General features: G+C 41.9%; 1 protein-coding gene across 1 annotated transcript in view; it reads left to right on the plus strand.

Moving 5' to 3' along the window:
* VAV1 (vav guanine nucleotide exchange factor 1) overlaps window positions 1-19973 on the plus strand; it is a 203611-nt gene that overhangs the window by 114505 nt on the left and 69133 nt on the right. Inside the window, exons 5-9 of the mRNA XM_069759816.1 lie at window positions 7814-7934; window positions 9126-9221; window positions 9348-9416; window positions 11716-11819; window positions 14981-15080. Of these exons, the coding sequence (XP_069615917.1) occupies window positions 7814-7934; window positions 9126-9221; window positions 9348-9416; window positions 11716-11819; window positions 14981-15080 (490 nt within the window). The remainder of the gene's footprint in view (window positions 1-7813; window positions 7935-9125; window positions 9222-9347; window positions 9417-11715; window positions 11820-14980; window positions 15081-19973) is intronic.

Here is a 19973-nt window from a genome sequence, read left to right on the forward strand (position 1 = left end):
TTCCCCTTTTTTTTCCTCCAAATTGAATCCCTTTCCAAGTAGGCCAGCAATAAGCGTACAAAGCGGAGGCTAGAAAATAACATAACATATTAAAAACCTTAAAAAAACACAACATTAAAATCAGATGAACCACATCACACATATTAAAAAGTAGCCATACTAAAGAAAAGGCGCAAAGCTTAATGTTTCATTTAAACCATCTGGTTTCAATGTCCGAAGTTCCCAAATCCAACGGGATTCTTTTTGGGCCAGGGCTCTGCTGACATTACCCCCCCCGTGGATTCACGGGAATACAATCTATCCCCTTCACCCTCAAACCTGAAGGATCACTATCATGAAATAGTTTAAAGTGCCTGGGGACACTTTTCAAAAGATCCAGGTTCTCTTCCTGTTTTCCAGCAAGAATGTCCCTTACATGCTCCCTAATTCGTATCTTCAGAGCCCTGGTGGTCAATCCTACATAGATTTTACTACATGTACAATACGCATAGTACACCACAGCAGTGGTAGTACACGTTATTGTATGTGTGATGTTAAATTTCCGTCCATCTGAAGACACGAACTGGGTTGCAGTGTCCACATTCGGGCACGCCACACATTTCCCGCATGGTTTACAACCCCATGGGGGCCTAGTTTGTCTCTGTGACCCAAATATTGGCCGTACTTCCGGGACATACAAGCTCCTAACCAACGTGTCCCTCAGGTTTTTAGATCTCCTTGCAGTGAGAGATGGTTTCTCCGGCAAGTACTGTTTAAGTACCGGATCTGCTAGTAAAATGGGCCAGTGTTTGGCTACACACTCCCAGAGTTTTGTCCATTGCGAGTTATAGGTCGTCACCAACCTTACCTGATTTGTAACCGTTTTTTTCTTTGATGAATAAAGAAGCTGATGGCGATCCGCATTTCTCGCACGGTTGTATGCTCTTTTAATGCTTCTCCGGCTATATCCCCTCTCCAGGAATCTCCCCCTCATCTCCAGTGCACGTTCTTCAAAGGCCTCCATAGTGGAACAGATTCTCCTTATCCGAAGGAATTGACCATATGGAACTGCATTGATTACATGAGAGGGGTGAGAGGAGCTGGCATGTAAAACAGAATTAACCGCAGTATCCTTACGGAAGGCATCGGAGACCAAAAGACCATTAGCGTCCCTCCTGACCAAGACATCAAGGAACTCAATCTGTTCAAAGCTGTGTCTGTATGTCAAATGAATATTATACTTATTATTGTTCAAACATTGAAAGAAAGTTATAAGTTCAGATGATGTACCACGCCAGATCATAAAGATGTCATCGATGTAGCGGGTCCAAAAAATGACCCGCTCCATCGATGTACCCTGATCTGACGTGAATAGATCCCTCTCCCACAGCCCCAGGAACACATTTGCATACGAGGGCGCACAAGCCGCCCCCATTGCAGTGCCCTGGAGCTGCAGGTAGAGGGATCCGTTAAAAATAAAAAAATTGTGCGTCAAAAGAAATTGAAGCAGACACACTAAGAAGTCGATCTCCTCCCTCGAAAAATTAGTCATGGTCAAGAAATGAAAGACCGCCCCCAAGCCATCGTGGTGCCTGATGTTAGTGTAAAGCGACTCAACATCGCAAGTCACTAAAAGCATGTCCTCCTCAATATGTACTGAATCTATCTTTTTCAAGAAATCAGATGTATCACGAGTATATGAGGGTATGGCTTCCACCAATGGCTTGAGGAACATGTCTATGTATCTCCCGATGCCCTCCGTAAGACTGCCTATCCCGGAGATGATGGGCCTCCCCGGAGGGTTTTTCTGATTTTTATGCACCTTTGGCAATAGGTACAGAGTCGGGATACGTGGGTCTTTAATTAATAAACTCTCCCTCACCTTCTCTGTTATAATGCCTCCCACCTCTGCTTTCTCAAGGATCTTACGTAATTCCTCTTTATGTGAGGCAAGAGGGTTAAACGTTAATTTTTTATAGCAAATCGGATCTCTCAACATCCGATACACCTCTGCCTCATATAAATTAGTAGGCCAAATTACAACATTCCCTCCCTTGTCCGCAGGTTTTACCAAGATATCCTTCTGTTTGTTCAGGGATTGTATCGCTCGATGTTCATTCTTAGTTAAATTATCCCGCCAGACTATAGGTGGAATCCCTTCAAGTTCTTTTGTTACTAACTGGATAAATATGTCCACATTTGGACATAGGGACAAGGGAGGGAATTTCTTAGATTTGGGGCGGAGTAATGGAGGTACCTTACCTAAAGATGGTCTAATGTGCTCCTCTGCCAGCTCCTCCAAATCCCTCAATGCAGCTTGCTCCTCAGGTAAAGGGAATAACTTCTGAATCTCCTCACTATGGTGCCATTTTTTGAACAATAACGATCTCCCGAACACATGCAAATCCTTGATCACCGTGAAGGTGTCAAGCCGCGTGCTAGGCGAGAAAGTGAGACCCTTAGATAGTACAGATAATTCCTCCACACTTAATTCATGATCTGATAGGTTGATTACCTTTAAAGCATCATTCTTGGGGCCAGAGGTCTGCGGACGTTTAATGGAATCCACCTTTTGATCTTTTTTCCTTTTGTTATTCCCAAATCTAGTTTCAATTGAATATTGGGTTCCATCAGATCTCCCTCCAGATGATGCTAAAGATGACACTGAGGAGGTTCTCCTAATACGGTTCACCGACATTTTCCTCCTCCATCTATACACTGTGCCTTGTTGGAAATCTCCATTATCTCGTGACACCTTCTTGGCCTGTACTTTTCTAATCTGTGCTTCCCATTCGTCTGAGTTCTTATCCATACTTTGATTGAACACCAGCAAAGACTCTACAGATGTTAGTTTTTTCAAATTTCCATAGGACTCATCAATCTCAGTCTCCAAGGCTGTTACAGATTTTTTGTTAAGTTCAATTAACAATTCCATAAACTGGACGGAAGCTGCAGTGCACACCTCCTCCCATTTGGTAATAAAACTCTCATCATGCACTGGAAATGAGGGGAACACCTGGATCCTCAGGCCTCTTGGAATCAGCTTCTTTTAAAAATAGTTCTCAAGGAATGCCCTATTCCACCATAATTTGGTTCGTTTATGAACCAGACGTTTCAACTGTGCTTGCAGATTATTAACCTCTTCATTCGTATTGGTTACCACACTGGTATCCGCACCATCAAAAACCGAAGCAGCTTGTACCTGCCAGGCCGTGTCTCGATTTCTATAATCCATTGTTTGTCCTAAAATATTCTGTGAAAATACACAGCAAGATACAATTTACCAAACACAGGCAAACAAAAAACACAGGTGTTCACAACATCAACCCCTGTGTCCGTTAGGAGATATCACCACCATAACGGTCCCGTACACACAATTATATAAACCTACAGAAAAAGTACTGAAACAGACCTCAAGATATGAACAAAAATATCAAATTTTATTGAGACATATATTTAAAAGAGACCACCATTGATGGTGCACAAAAACCAGTCATAAAAGACACCATAGACCTGAGGTATGTATCATACATAATTTTTAAAGCCTCCTATATAGTCTACACCGATCGTGCCATAGTCTGTGGCGCCAATCAGGTCTGCCCTAACAGTACCCGCCGATAGTGAGACAAAAAAGATGGCATGATAAAACAAAACAAAACAGTACCTCCCTTACCTCAGGTCTAATGGTGCCACGTCCCCTACGCGCGTTTCGGCTGCGTCCGCCTTCTTCCGGGGGAGTGGCAACATCAGATACCCGACCAATTAAATAGTGGATCCCACCCAATCAACATACGTATACTAGACGTCATGTGTCCGCCTACCATAGAGCGGCGCATGCTCCGTACCGCCGTCCCACAGCCCGAGTCCCCCGCGGCGTCATCAGGCAAGCACGCCCACATAAACGCCAAACAGGCGATCACGTGCACGCCAAGCCCGATATAGACACCCGCGGACAACGCGAGGCCAGCGACGCGGAACGCGCATGCGCACAGGAGCGGACACAGACAATCCCCCCGCTTGCATGAATAATCCATTAACCCTTCATTACTGGCTAAAACCCGAAACTCCCATAGACCACAACGGTACGAAGGACACTATTCATAAGGAGCAACCAAAACCCAGTCACTCAACACAAATAAGTAAACATATACAGCACCAGTTAATACCAATGCATCCAATGGTGAATATAACAAATATAAATACATAAAATGAGTACACAGTAATCACTGAAATACACAGATAAACACCGTGAACATCCATGTGCATTCAATACAACCATAATAGATATACATATATCTCCATACTATACAATCTACATAGACATAATACAAGGTGCATTTAATGAACATATCATCCAATATTCGTCCAACTTGAATTCCTTTCGAGGTGAGCCAGCATGGACATGCATATGAATATACATAAGTGAAGTGCATATAGTGAGAATATCTTCCCCTTTTTTTTCCTCCAAATTGAATCCCTTTCCAAGTAGGCCAGCAATAAGCGTACAAAGCGGAGGCTAGAAAATAACATAACATATTAAAAACCTTAAAAAAACACAACATTAAAATCAGATGAACCACAACACACATATTAAAAAGTAGCCATACTAAAGAAAAGGCGCAAAGCTTAATGTTTCATTTAAACCATCTGGTTTCAATGTCCGAAGTTCCCAAATCCAACGGGATTCTTTTTGGGCCAGGGCTCTGCTGACATTACCCCCCCGTGTCTTCAGATGGACGGAAATTTAACATCACACATACAATAACGTGTACTACCACTGCTGTGGTGTACTATGCGTATTGTACATGTAGTAAAATCTATGTAGGATTGACCACCAGGGCTCTGAAGATACGAATTAGGGAGCATGTAAGGGACATTCTTGCTGGAAAACAGGAAGAGAACCTGGATCTTTTGAAAAGTGTCCCCAGGCACTTTAAACTATTTCATGATAGTGATCCTTCAGGTTTGAGGGTGAAGGGGATAGATTGTATTCCCGTGAATCCACGGGGGGGTAATGTCAGCAGAGCCCTGGCCCAAAAAGAATCCCGTTGGATTTGGGAACTTCGGACATTGAAACCAGATGGTTTAAATGAAACATTAAGCTTTGCGCCTTTTCTTTAGTATGGCTACTTTTTAATATGTGTGTTGTGGTTCATCTGATTTTAATGTTGTGTTTTTTTAAGGTTTTTAATATGTTATGTTATTTTCTAGCCTCCGCTTTGTACGCTTATTGCTGGCCTACTTGGAAAGGGATTCAATTTGGAGGAAAAAAAAGGGGAAGATATTCTCACTATATGCACTTCACTTATGTATATTCATATGCATGTCCATGCTGGCTCACCTCGAAAGGAATTCAAGTTGGACGAATATTGGATGATATGTTCATTAAATGCACCTTGTATTATGTCTATGTAGATTGTATAGTATGGAGATATATGTATATCTATTATGGTTGTATTGAATGCACATGGATGTTCACGGTGTTTATCTGTGTATTTCAGTGATTACTGTGTACTCATTTTATGTATTTATATTTGTTATATTCACCATTGGATGCATTGGTATTAACTGGTGCTGTATATGTTTACTTATTTGTGTTGAGTGACTGGGTTTTGGTTGCTCCTTATGAATAGTGTCCTTTGTACCGTTGTGGTCTATGGGAGTTTCGGGTTTTAGCCAGTAATGAAGGGTTAATGGATTATTCATGCAAGCGGGGGGATTGTCTGTGTCCGCTCCTGTGCGCATGCGCGTTCCGCGTTGCTGGCCTCGCGTTGTCCGCGGGTGTCTATATCGGGCTTGGCGTGCACGTGATCGCCTGTTTGGCGTTTATGTGGGCGTGCTTGCCTGATGACGCCGCGGGGGACTCGGGCTGTGGGACGGCGGTACGGAGCATGCGCCGCTCTATGGTAGGCGGACACATGACGTCTAGTATACGTATGTTGATTGGGTGGGATCCACTATTTAATTGGTCGGGTATCTGATGTTGCCACTCCCCCAGAAGAAAGCGGACGCAGCCGAAACGCGCGTAGGGGACGTGGCACCATTAGACCTGAGGTAAGGGAGGTACTGTTTTGTTTTGTTTTATCATGCCATCTTTTTTGTCTCACTATCGGCGGGTACTGTTAGGGCAGACCTTATTGGCGCCACAGACTATGGCACGATCGGTGTAGACTATATAGGAGGCTTTAAAAATTATGTATGATACATACCTCAGGTCTATGGTGTCTTTTATGTCTGGTTTTTGTGCACCATCAATGGTGGTCTCTTTTAAAGATATGTCTCAATAAAATTTGATATTTTTGTTCATATCTTGAGGTCTGATTCAGTACTTTTTCTGTAGGTTTATATAGGTATATACTATATACAGGAGGAGATGACACATAGGTATATACAATATACAGGAGGAGATGACATACAGCAGGTATATACTATTTACAGGGGAGATGACATACAGGTACAGTATATACTATATACAGGGGAGATGACATACAGGTATATACAGAAGAAGAGGAAATACAGGTATATACTATAAACAGGAGGAGATGACATACAGGTATATACTATATACAGGGGAGATGACATACAGGTATATACTATATACAGGAGATGACATACAGGTGTATACTATATATAAGGGAAATGACAAACATGTATATACTGAGGGGAAAATGAGAGGTGTGAGTTGAAAATGAGAGGTGTGAGGTGAAAATGAGAGGTGTGAGGTGAAAATGAGAGGTGTAAGGTGAAAATGAAAAGGTGTGAGTGCAAAATGAGAGGAGTGAGGGAAAATGGTGGAGTGATCGGAAAATGACAGATGTGAGGTCGAAATGACAAGTGTTAGGGGGGAATGAGAGGAGTGAGGGGGGAATGAGAGGAGTGAGGGGAAAAATGAGAGGTGTGAGGGAGAAAATGAGAGATGTGAGGGGGAAAATGAAAGATGTAAGGGGGAAAATGAGAGGCGTGATGGGAAAATAAGAGAAGTGAGGTGCTATAACTATCCACAGATATTTACTATGCCCAGGCAACGCCGGGCTCTTCAGCTAGTATGCTATAAATGAACACGTGAATACATCTTTAAATGCAATCTGTCAGTAGGACCAACCCTCCTAAGTAGTCTATATGGGCATGTAGGTCATAAGAAACGGAATAAAATGATACCTTGATCATCTGCGATCTGATGTTTTATCCCAGAGAAATCCATGATTTTCTTATTTGTAAAAGAGCTGTTAAGATCTATGGGCCAGATACTGACTTGCATGAGAATCTGCCTCCAGAGCTTATATTAAATAAAAGGGGAGTTACCAGTGTAATATGTAATGGCTGCTCTTTGCTCTCCTGATCTCACTGCAGAACTCTGTGTGTGTTTATACCCGCTTTTCTGTGTTAGTTATTTGTCTCACATTGGTAACTCTCCTTTTTATGCAATATAAGCTCTGGAGGCAGATTTTTGTGCAGATCAGTGTCCACCCCACAGCTCATTTATATTTAGGAAAAACATTGATTTCTCGGGAATAAGACATTGGATCGCAGATATCAATATATCATTTTATTCAGCTTTCTCTGACCTACATGTCAATATAGACGGCTTAGGAGGGTTGATTCTGATGACAGATTCCCTTTAACTCTTATTGATTGATATGGCTAAGAAAGACAATTTTCAGTTTAGATACATGATGGTGTCTGTAGGTTATTTAATAGGCCTGCATTATTTACTTATTGGATTTAATGTCTCATGTTTTCTTCCTCAAAAATAATAACTGAATAACTACAAATTTTAAACTGTAAAAACTATTTCAATAAATGTATAATTTCCAAATGGTATAATTTAATATAGTGACACTGGAGAAGAAGATGAAGACCTTTATGATTGTGTTGACCTGGATGAAGAGGAAGGCAATGAAATATATGAAGTACTCATGAAGGGTGATGAGCAACCGGCACCTCTGAAAGATGGGGTAAAACATTGAGCTAGTTGTGTCTGCATGTGCCACAATAAATCATGACAAAGACTGGTGCTAGGTGACTGCTATTCTGTGCAGACACTTATGCAATGAAATATATAAAAGTAACCTAATAAAACAACAATATAAGCTAACAAGCTAGTGATAGGTTATGTTGACATGCAGCATCTTTTTCTGCACAAAAAATGCAGCCTATGGCCAGAAAATCTCAGAGCGTGTTTTTGGTGCATTTTTTATGTAGTTTATGATTAGTGTTGAGCGATACCGTCCGATATTTGAAAGTATCGGTATCGGATGGTATCGGCCGATATCCGAAAAATATCGGATATCGCCGATACCGATATCCGATACCAATACAAGTCAATGGGACACAAATATCGGAAGGTAACCGCTGCAACCGCCATGATTCCCTTCCTAAGAATGAGCGCGTAAAGGACCTTCGATGACATCGCGGCTTGTGATTGGTCGCGTGACCGCTCATGTGACCGCTCACGCGACCAATCACAAGCCGCGACGTCATCGAAGGTCCTTCACGCGCTCATTCTTAGGAACAGAAGCATGGCGGTTGCAGCGGTTACAACCAGGGCGCGTCCGAGGGTAAGTATATCAATATTTTTTATTTTTATTCTTTATTTTACACATCAATCTTCATCCCGATACCGATTCCCGATATCGCAAAAATATCGGATCTCGGTATCGGAATTCCGATACCGCAAATATCGGCCAATACCCGATACTTGCGGTATCGGAATGCTCAACACTATTTATGATACATTTCTTAATGCTTTTTTTTGTGCAAAGCCATTTTAATATTAATCCTATTATATTATATGTAAACTCAATGGGCATAAAATGCAATAAAAGGCTGAAAGACTTAATATGTTGCATCACAGGTCAAAAAAATGCAAGAAAAAAAATCTACAGTGTGAATAAGACTTTAGAAATTGCATTCCTTTTGCTGTTACACTAAAATGCTGTTATTGTTTGTGCACAAAGAAAAGCATGCAAAAACGCTAGGTGTAAACAAGCCCTTAGGTGAGTGGTATTCCGTGGGGTTATATAACTAAAGTTACAAAATATAGCAGTTTTAACCTCAGAAACCAAATATGACTGGTCTTCCATTGATCTTCCTTACTGCATTCTGCTCTACAAAGGTATATCTAATTTTTCTCTTAAAATAACAAGCAGAAAATGACTTCCGATGACATGAAAAGGTGCTGCCTCCACGAGTTGTACCAGACAGAGGAAAAGTACACAGACACGCTTGGATCCATCTGCCAGGTACTGATGTATGTAGCAGCAGTGGACAAGGTGATACAGATTTGCTGCATAAAAGCTGAACCTTGTATTTCTGAGGATCCATTGATGAATGTTGGTGAAGCTGATTGGATGGTTTCTCTTTTTCAGTATTTTATGAAGCCCTTGCAGAATTTCCTTCGCCGAGATAAAATGAGTGATATATTCATCAATATAGAGGTGACTATATATATATATATAGTATAGTATTTATGGATAGGAATATTGGATCCTGTGTTATCAGCTCTATATAATATGCACTGCTATTCAAAAGCAAGTGTACCTATTATAAGGAATCTAGAGATGGGTAAACGGATGGTAACTGTTTTTCACTGCTGTTTGGTCACACACACTATCTGTAATGTTTATTCAGTTTCTTAAGACTTCCATACACATTAGACAAATGCCGGCGGGACCCAACGATATCATCAAGTTTGGTCGACGGTCCAGAGAGATGTCGATCACGCATGTTTGATTTTAGACTACCGAATGCATTATTCACCTTGACAGTGTAAGTTGGCGGCATTCTAATTTGCTCATAGAGGAAACAGTGATGCTCAGCTGAGTGAGTGCTCCTGTATATGGGAGAGTTTGGCCAACAACCATCTAATGTATATGGTCAAGCTTAAAGCGTTGTCTGCTTATCGCTGTTACTGAGCTGTGTCCTCTCACTATCCTGTGATCTGTGTCCTCTCACCACTCAGATTTACCACAAAGCAGCTGCTGCATTCCCTGCCTCTGCTTGTATAAAGGCTATGATAGTCATTCCTGATTGGCTGTGCTAGAGCACATGATATGATAACTGTAAAGCATTATGGGAATATCTGAGTGGCCACACCTGAGAACATGTGAGTCTTCTCTGGCTCATGCAATCTTCTGCTGTGAATAAATTGGTAGTATGTATTTTTTTTGTGATTCGCACAAAATTACTTACGTCTTGTTCAAATTCGCCACTGCTAACCACTGCTAACCACTGAGCCACAACATAAATTATTGCTGCTCCACTACTATTTTACAGCTGTTATTTGGCAATAAAACAAAACACATCCAAATCACTAACAGGTTAGATGGGAGTGAAAAGTCACTAGTGACTTACTGTGCATTGAGGTCTATGTGGTGATAGCTCTTCCACAATGCTGTTATCGTAGCATGCTGCAGATTTTCCACACGTAGCTGTAGGATAAATTTGCAGTGTATCTGCTATGTGGGAACATGCTTTTAGATTATTATACTTTTTTGTTAGCCAGATATTATGTTAAAGTCTGAAATATAATTTAAAATCATATCATATACAATGCATTTTGTTTTGTAGTGTTTTGGTGTGGGGTGGTGAAGGCGTTTTCTTTTTTTTTTTTATGTAGAAAGTATTGCCTTTGGTGCTGATTACATGCAGTCCTCTAATTTGATATAAGAATAAGGGTATGCTCACACTGGCTTATATTCCCTCATATGAGAGAATAGGGCTAATTATGCTAATGACAGTCGGCTCAAACTTTGTCAGAGTTTGATCCGAGTGTCATCTGAACGTGATACAATTACACCGAAAAAAAAATTAACTGGAGTACAAGTTGGTATGAATGCAAAATAGGAGGATGTTCTCACTGGGCATAAAATAGACAAAACCCAAGAAACAATCAGAGTAAACATATACCCTGCTGAAAGTGAATAAGTAAAAGCAATAGTGCATATAAATAACATTGGGTACTTAGTAAACACCGTTTTTGGTAAAAAGAAAAAAAAAACTGCATAAAAGCCATCCCACCAGTGTCATGGTCTAATCTAGTTTGGATGGTCCTAACCTCTAATATTAAACCTTACCATGTGCCATAGTGACGTTCTGCGAGACTAAGGGCTGAGCAGGACGGGGTCCCAAACATGGACACATAGCTAGTGGGGAGCTTTTTAAATGTCAAATGCAACTCAAAGGAAAGGAGGCCACACCGTTACTTGCGCTTAAAAAATGAACAGGACTACAAGTTGCTATACATGAGTGTGATACGATTCACTCGCATGAGAAAATCGCAGCACATGTGCGGAGAAGATAGAGAACTTAATTTCTCCATCCAATGTTTTACACGCACTCATAAACTTGCATGGGGGTGCATGATCCAAATATCAGAGCCACTCGCCGCTTGTTGTGATTGTTTTCTCATACCAAGTCGGCATGAGAAAATCGCACATCTGCACTGCCCCATAGTATAACATTGGATAGTACTCGGCCATGCTATATGGCAGTGTGAGCAAACCCTAGAGACTTCTTGCAAATTTAACAAAAAAAACACCAAAAATGCTTGTAAAAATGTTCAGAAAAACGCTTGAGGTCCATGGTGGATTTTATTTTACAAGTAAAAACTGTGTGTGAAGGATTCAAAGTGGCCCAAATACTGGAGTTAACCTCCAACCGTGCTTTATTACATGTTCTTTTCATGCTTTTGGTATCCTGGATGTTTTGCTTATCTCCATATCCACTTTATTTTAGGACCTGAGGAAACTCCATCAAAACTTTTTGTTAGATACGAAAAACTTCACTTCATTGAAGACCAGTCAGAACTTGCATCAAGTGTTCCTTCAGTACAAGGAGAAGTATGATAAAAATAAATATAAAGAGGACGTACTCTTGTTAGGGGGATAACTCATAAACCACACACTAATGAACAGATACAATACATCATGAGACCTTCTTTTTCTTTTTTTCTTAGGTCATATAGGCAATTTAAGTGCAATTTATTCAAGTCACTTATATTTTTTTAGCACCAAAAGCCGCAAATCCTTTGAAAAGTCGCAAAAATGCAACAAACTGATATCTCCTCCACAAACCTTACTCCACAGGGGAAACTGGAGTGAAATGTGCCCAAAAAATTGCTCATTTGTTAAAAGTTGCAATTGCTGAACCTGTCTAAAACATTTGGATAAGCAAAGTTGTCGAGGAAAAATAAAAAAATATGACTTAAAAAAGAAGAAAACACATAGGAAATAAGGAGCAAATACAAAAATAGATCAAATTATTCCAGAAACGTGGAGAAACAACTATGGTGAATCTGGGCCGTAGTTTCTATAAGGGCTCCCCCACAGGAGGGTATAACTCGGATGAGTGGTCTCCTATGTTTTATTGGATAGCACTCAGACCAATATTATACTATGGGGCACTGCTGATCTGCATCTTTTTCTACAGAATCGGACTGTTGGAAAAAAACGCATCATGTCCTGTGTAGAGAGGACTCACACTGCTGAGAAATATAGCAGTTTATAGGAGTTTGCCTATCGGCGGTCATATTGTGCTGTCGGTTGGTCTGTGTAATGCTGCTGTATGAGGCAGTTTTGTTACTGCAGCATCAGAGAGACGGGAGCACTGAAGCAGGCCAGGATTGGAAGATAGCAGTGTGTTCCAGTGATCCTGGCCAGCTTCATTGTGGTGTTTACAAGCTCTGTAGAAAAGAGATTTTAAACCTTAGGCCACATTCACACTATCAGTATTTGGTCAGTATTTTACCTCAGTATCTGTAGGCCGAAACCAGGAGAGCAACAATCAGAGGAAAAGCATAATAGAAACATATGCACCACTTCTGTATTTATCACCCACTCCTGGTTTTAGCTTACAAACAGTGTAGGACTGGGGTGCCAAGGGCCCACCAGTAACATTGACTTTGGGGGCCCCACTTTTCACCTGCATACAAATATTACACTACACCCATCACAAATGTACATATAGCTCTATATAATAATAAAATGGGTAGTTTGACAAACGAATGATGAGATGCCAAGTACTGCCCATACAGTGGGTTTGGGGGCTCAGATCTGCATAGGGGCCAACCGGGGGATTGCCCTGTTACCATGTGGGCCAGTCGGAGCCGGCTTACAAATACTGAGGTAAAACACTGACCAAACACTGGACATGTGAACATGGCCTTATGCTAGACAGCAGAGGTGACTGGTATCCTAGGCAACAAGCAGTAAACAAACAAAATAAAAAAAAAAATGTAAAGGACAGTTCAAAGATGCTTTATTTTTTTTTTCTTTTCACAACGTGAATATATTATACAGTATGAAGTCCAACCTGTTCTCTGCTACCTGAAGGAGTAAACCAGTCTGCATAAATTATCTTCTGTCCCATATACTAGACTTGTGTTCTCCACTCTTCCCTGGCACCCCATCATGCAGTTTCATTCAAAATCTATGGCTTTGCAAAAATAGTTGAGTGCAATGCTACGCTTTGGTGTTTTGTACCTCAGACACCATAAATTTAGAACAGAGTGCCAGTCTTGCATCCAAAGGACTACCATGCAGCATTAGATACACAAGTCACTTATTCTGGCGATCAGTGGGGATCTCAATGATGACACTCACACCAGTGTAACAATTATTATATATCCAATGGATATATAATAATTAGTGATGAGCGAATATACTCGTTACTCGAGATTTCCTGAGCATGCTCGGGGGTCCTCTGATTATTTTTTAGTGCTCGGAGATTTAGCTTTTCTTGCCACAGCTGAATGATTTACATCTGTTAGCCAGTACAAGTACATGTGGGGGTTGCCTGGCTGCTAGGGAATCCCCACATGTACTTATACTGGCTAACAGATGTAAATCATTCAGCTGCGGCAAGAAAAACTAAATTTCCGGGCACTAAAAAATACTCGGAGGACCCCCCGAGCGTGCTCATCAAGTATATTCGCTCATCACTAATAATAATTTAGACTAGAAATCCTTTGTAAAGTTTTTTTTTAATATTCCAGAAGCATAAACTTCAATTGTGACTGTCACTACTAGGTCAAAAATGGCCAGTTTTTGCTCTTATTTTATTACTTTTTTGCCCTGAGTATTCTTTAATGTAGTGTGAATGTATTAATATACTCACCTTCCGCCGGTCTCTGGAGTCCAGCGCCAGTGTTCAGCTCTTCTCCGTTTAGTCACTTGAAATGAGACCAGCCAGCTCGTTCTACACTCTGTGTGTGAGCAGGAAGTTTCTTTTACAATGAAAACCTATGGTGCCTCGTTCAGATGCTCTATAGGCTTACATTGTAAGGCTTGGTTCCCATTGCGTTAATGGGAAAGCGCTAACGGACAGAGTTGCACGGCGAAATTAACGCCGTGCAACGCGTCCGTTAGCGCGCCCATTCACGGCAATGGGAACGCGCAGCACTAGCGCGTGCCATGTTCGGCACGCGCTAGCGACGCGCCGGTGTCTCCTGGCGCGCCGCGGACGCTGCTTGCAGCGTCCGAGGCGCGCCCGCGGTCCGTTCCCCGCTCTCGCAGATCGGGGATCTGCGAGAGCGGGGACGTTACCGCGACCCCGGGACGCGGCCCCATTAAAAACATTGCGTTAGCGCAACCCGCTAGCGCTAAACGGATTGCACTAACGCAATGTGACCCTAGCCTTAAAGTCACTGCGCTCTGTGTGACCCGGAGGAGCCTGCAGAGCAGTATTGTCATTCAGAAGAACAGAGGACCGGTGCTGGACACCAGGGAGAGAGGCAGTAGGTGCGTATAGTAATACTCTCACACTAAATTACACACATATTACACACATTTGCACATACACACATTTAATGATTACAAATGTCAGTAGGAATGCTTCTTTAATTAAATGAGACTGAGCTGCATGAAATACCAGATATAGTCATGTGCAAAATCCCTTTAAAACACCAGAAGAGAAACACAACTCAACTAATATCTTTCTTTATCACTAATTCTCTCAAAAAATGACATCTGCCCAGTTTTCATGATTCTGTCTTTTCTACCAGGTTTCTTATTTATGGCACATACTGCAGTCACGTGGAATCTGCCTCTAAAAGATTGGAACAGATTTCCCAGGAACATGAGGGATTCAGGATGAAGTTAGAGGTAGGGGAGTTGTTACCTAGTGATATAAATTGCTTGTTATTCTAGACAAGTTATTACTTTGGGCATCTTACTTTACTTCAACACAGCAGTTATAATGTAACGAATCTATGCAAAGTGACTAGTGACATGCTGACAATATGTAAATAGGATTGTCTTATCATGCTTCTTTCTGGATATCAATGCTGTTCTTATCAATCCTATTAACCATGTAATTCCACATTGTACTAAATAGTAGAGCCATTGTTATAAAATGAAAATAATCCCATTTACTGATCTACCTGCAATATTGTAATACATCACACTGTGTATTTCATCATGTCAAAGCCAGTGACAACATGTTAGGTGTTGAGTTCTTGCCACTGCACAGGGGGATTCTCGAACCATGTCCGCTGCTGTCTCCCATTCTTCTCCAGTCGCAGTGGAACCTGCTCAGTGGAGACGTCGGTTCCAGCCCCTGGCTCGGACTGATACTGCACGTTTGGTTACTGCTGCCCTTCCAGGTTCATCAGTTATAACCAGTACTGTTCAGCGGTGAGCAGGCGCTCCTGGGACTAAGTCCTGCTTTTCTCCTTCTGGGCATGCCCAAGGGAAGACCTCTCATTGGAGGTCGGGGGTCACACGCTCAGGTCCTGTAGCAGCTCCTATTGGTCCACTGGGAAGGTCCTGGAGAGCTACAACTATAAAAGGTTCGTATGGCCGCACGGCCATTCGCTAGCATCATTTGTGTTTGGCTGTTGCCAGTGGATACTATACCACTCAGTTTATATGTGGTGTGAGTCTGTTAGCTTTGGGGCTGTACACTCAGGCAGGCAACTAGCGTCAGTGGGGGCAATTAGCCTTGGCTTAGCATCTGGTTCCTTCATGTGTGCGGTTAGCATAGAAGAGTTCCAGAGCAAGCAAAACCCTAGTTAAGGTATTATTCCCTGTGTACAGCGCGACTCTGTGAGGCAACCAAGCTCGCTTTTATTTCACACAGGGTGAGGTTTAACCCACGTGTGAGCTCAGTGTCCATCTGCCATTACTTTGCATTAGGTATCTCTGCACGGTGGACCCCGGGCTGCGAACGCACCTCATACAGTCATGGCCAAAAGTATTGACACCCCTGCAATTCTGTCAGATAATACTCATTTTATTCCTGAAAATGATTGCAAACACAAATTATTTGGTATTATTATCTTCATTTAATTTGTCTTAAATGAAAAAACACAAAAGAGAATGAAGCAAAAAGCAAAACATTGATCATTTCACACAAAACTCCAAAAATGGGCCAGACAAAAGTATTGGCACCCTCAGCCTAATACTTGGTTGCACAACCTTTAGCCAAAATAACTGCGACCAACCGCTTCCAGTAACCATCAATGAGTTTCTTACAATGCTCTGCTGCAATTTTAGACCATTCTTCTTTGGCAAACTGCTCCAGGTCCCTGATATTTGCAGGGTGCCTTCTCCAAACTGCCATTTTTAGATCTCTCCACAGGGGTTCTATGGGATTCAGGTCTGGACTCATTGCTGGCCACCTTAGAAGTCTCCAGTGCTTTCTCTCAAACCATTTTCTAGTGCTTTTTGAAGTGTGTTTTGGGTAATTGTCCTGCTAGAAGACCCATGACCTCTGAGGGAGACCCAGCTTTCTCACACTGGGCCCTACATTATGCTGCAAAATTTGTTGGTAGTCTTCAGACTTCATAATGCCATGCACACGGTCAAGCAGTCCAGTGACAGAGGCAGCAAAGCAACCCCAAAACATCAGGGAACCTCCGCCATGTTTAACTGTAGGGACCGTGTTCTTTTCTTTGAATGCCTCTTTTTTTCTCCTGTAAACTCTATGTTGATGCCTTTGCCCAAAAAAACTCTACTTTTGTCTTATCTGACCAGAGAACATTCTTCCAAAATGTTTTAGGCTTTTTAGGTAAGTATTGGCATAATCCAGCCTGGCTTTTTTATGTCTCGGTGTAAGAATTGGGGTCTTCCTGGGTCTCCTACCATACAGTCCCTTTTCATTCAGATGCCGACGGATAGTACGAGTTGACACTCTTGTACCCTCGGACTGCAGGGCAGCTTGAACTTGTTTGGATGTTAGTCGAGGTTTTTTATCCAACATCCGCACAATCTTGCGTTGAAATCTCTTGTCAATTTTTCTTTTCCGTCCACATCTAGGGAGGTTAGCCACAATGCCATGGGCTTTAAACTTCTTGATGACACTGCGCACGGTAGACACAGGAACATTCAGGTCTTTGGAGATGGACTTGTAGCCTTGAGATTGCTCATGCTTCCTCACAATTTGGTTTCTCATGTCCTCAGACAGTTCTTTTGTCTTCTTTCTTTTCTCCATGCTCAATGTGGTACACACAAGGATACAGGACAGAGGTTGAGTCATGTCAACTGGCTGCAAGTGTGATTTAGTTATTGCCAACACCTGTTAGGTGCCACAGGTAAGTTACAGGTGCTGTTAGTTACACAAATTAGAGAAGCATCACATGATTTTTCGAACAGTGCCAATACTTTTGTCCACCCCCTTTTTTATGTTTTGTGTGGAATTATATCCAATTTGGCTTTAGGACAATTCTTTTTGTGTTTTTTTCATTTAAGACAAATTAAATGAAGATAATAATACCAAAGAATTTGTGATTGCAATCATTTTCAGGAAGAAAATGAGTATTGTCTGACAGAATTGCATGGGTGTCAATACTTTTGGCCATGACTGTATCAATCTCTCTATTACTTGGTGCGTTCCGCTAGCCTTAACACAACATACAAACAAGGGGGAGGAAAAAAATTCAAACAATAACCTATGGTCTTTGATAAAAATGCTTTATTGTGGAGGCAAGGAAACGATGGTGACAACAGAGTCACCCAACAAAATATAAAAGGGCACTGGGAACCATGCATGTCATACCATGTATTATACATTTTATGCAGATAGTGCAAAAAGAAAGAAAGGGGGGCATTAAATGTACTCACAGAGGTATGTATAAATACATAAGCTAGATTATATCTCATACAGGACAGTGTCAGACCGGCTTCCAATGGAGCCTGAAATCATGTCAGATAGAAATGACAGGAATCAATATATATCTCAAGAATACATCACCCCAAAATGCAGGCAAGTGCTGGCAGGTAAACAGTCCCAGTGCCCGCCCCAACGCACGTTTCGGAGCACCTTCGTCGGGGGGCGCATAGTATAACACACAGAAAGGAGCGGTATAAAAAGGCCACACACAGGAAGTAAACCATACTAATGCTCTGGAAGTACCTCAGCGCTCCTTAGCAACCACCCACACAACAAAGGGAGCGGTGACGTCCAGGCTGTGCGGGCAGAAACACGTGGGGCCCCACGTGATCGGCTCACAGCAGACACAAGGACGCCGCCCCCAGAGAAAAAGCGGGTAGGCGCATGCGCTGAAGAAGATCCGAAGCTGGAGCCACCATAAATTCTAAGGGCAAAACACAGCCTGCCATAGAAATTGTAAAATGGCAGAGATAGTAACCACAAAAGCTCCAAAGTAAGTATATCGCCATACAAGCACTAGAATCAGCAAGACAATATATACAAAAAGTGCATTCAACTGATCATAGGACAGCAAATGAAGAAATACATAATGTGGTAGGACACTGTTATCCATTACATAGTCCAACACATATAAAGAGTTAAATATCATATAATTATTAATATGTATAAAAATTATAACATGGAATGTATAGAAATAACAATAACGCAAAAATAGCGCAAAACTGGATCATCGTCTTTCACAGATATCACTCCACAAAGATGTCCAAACGGATGGTATATTGGATAATTTCATGTCTTCAGTGCCGCAAGGGAGAGAAAAATTCCATAACCATGGCCAAAAAGTACAGAAGAGTATGAATCTAAAAATATAAAAGAATAGTTAAAACAAGTTGTATATGAATCCACTGTCACATGAGAAATTCGCAGTCTGAGGATCACAGAAATGGGGAAAAGCTAAGGTTTTCATTAAGACCAAATGGGTGTGTAGTCCGTAGTGTCCAAATCCATCTAGACTCAAGATGTGCCAGTTTCGTAGAAAGTTTGCCACCCCTTATTCCAACGTCTAAAGAATCAATTCCCCAAAACCTAATCAACCTACCATTACTCCCATGGACTTTTTTGAAGTGTCTTGGGAGTGTCTTCAAAACAGAAATATCAGTACAACTTGCTGCTGCTTCAATACCTAGCACATGTTCGTGTATGCAGACTTTCAGTTGGCGGGATGTAAGCCCTACATAAATTAAGCCACAAGGGCATGTGGCGTAATAAATCACGAACCGTGTAGTACATGTAATTGCTTTTTTGATGTTAAAAGATTTTTCACCACTAGAGTCAGAGAACGTACTAGTGCGATCCACATTGGGACACGCCACACAGTGACCGCACGGAAAAGAGCCACAGCGTGGAGAGGCATTATCTAAAAAAGTAGCCCTTGGTATCCCTTCTTAGTGACTCTCGGTCAAATGATTTTTTAAGTTCTTAGCCCGCCTAAAGGACATAAGGGGACGGTCTGGTAAAATTTTAGAGATGGTCTTATCCACTTTAAGGAAAGGCCAAGATTTTGATAATGCCTCACGGATTTTAGTAGCCTGAGAGTTAAAATTAGTAACAAACCGCAACTGCTTGTCAGACTGCCAGGATCTATTTACTGAGTTATTATAAATGAGAGATTCCCGAGCAGGGCCGGCGTCAGCACCCGGCACAGCGGGCAAATGCCGGGGCCTTGGGAAGAAAGGGGGGCCCACTAGCAGCTGGGAGAGCAGAGCAGGAGATAACATGCTCTCTCCGCCCACAAAGTCACTGCTGGCTGCGTTCTCTTAACCCCTATGTGCCAGTTCTGACACAAGCATCTTCTCACTGAGTCAGTGCAGCCAGGCAGGCACACA

This window comes from Ranitomeya imitator, chromosome 3 (assembly GCF_032444005.1).
Source record: "Ranitomeya imitator isolate aRanImi1 chromosome 3, aRanImi1.pri, whole genome shotgun sequence".
Classification (NCBI taxonomy): Eukaryota; Metazoa; Chordata; class Amphibia; order Anura; family Dendrobatidae; genus Ranitomeya; species Ranitomeya imitator.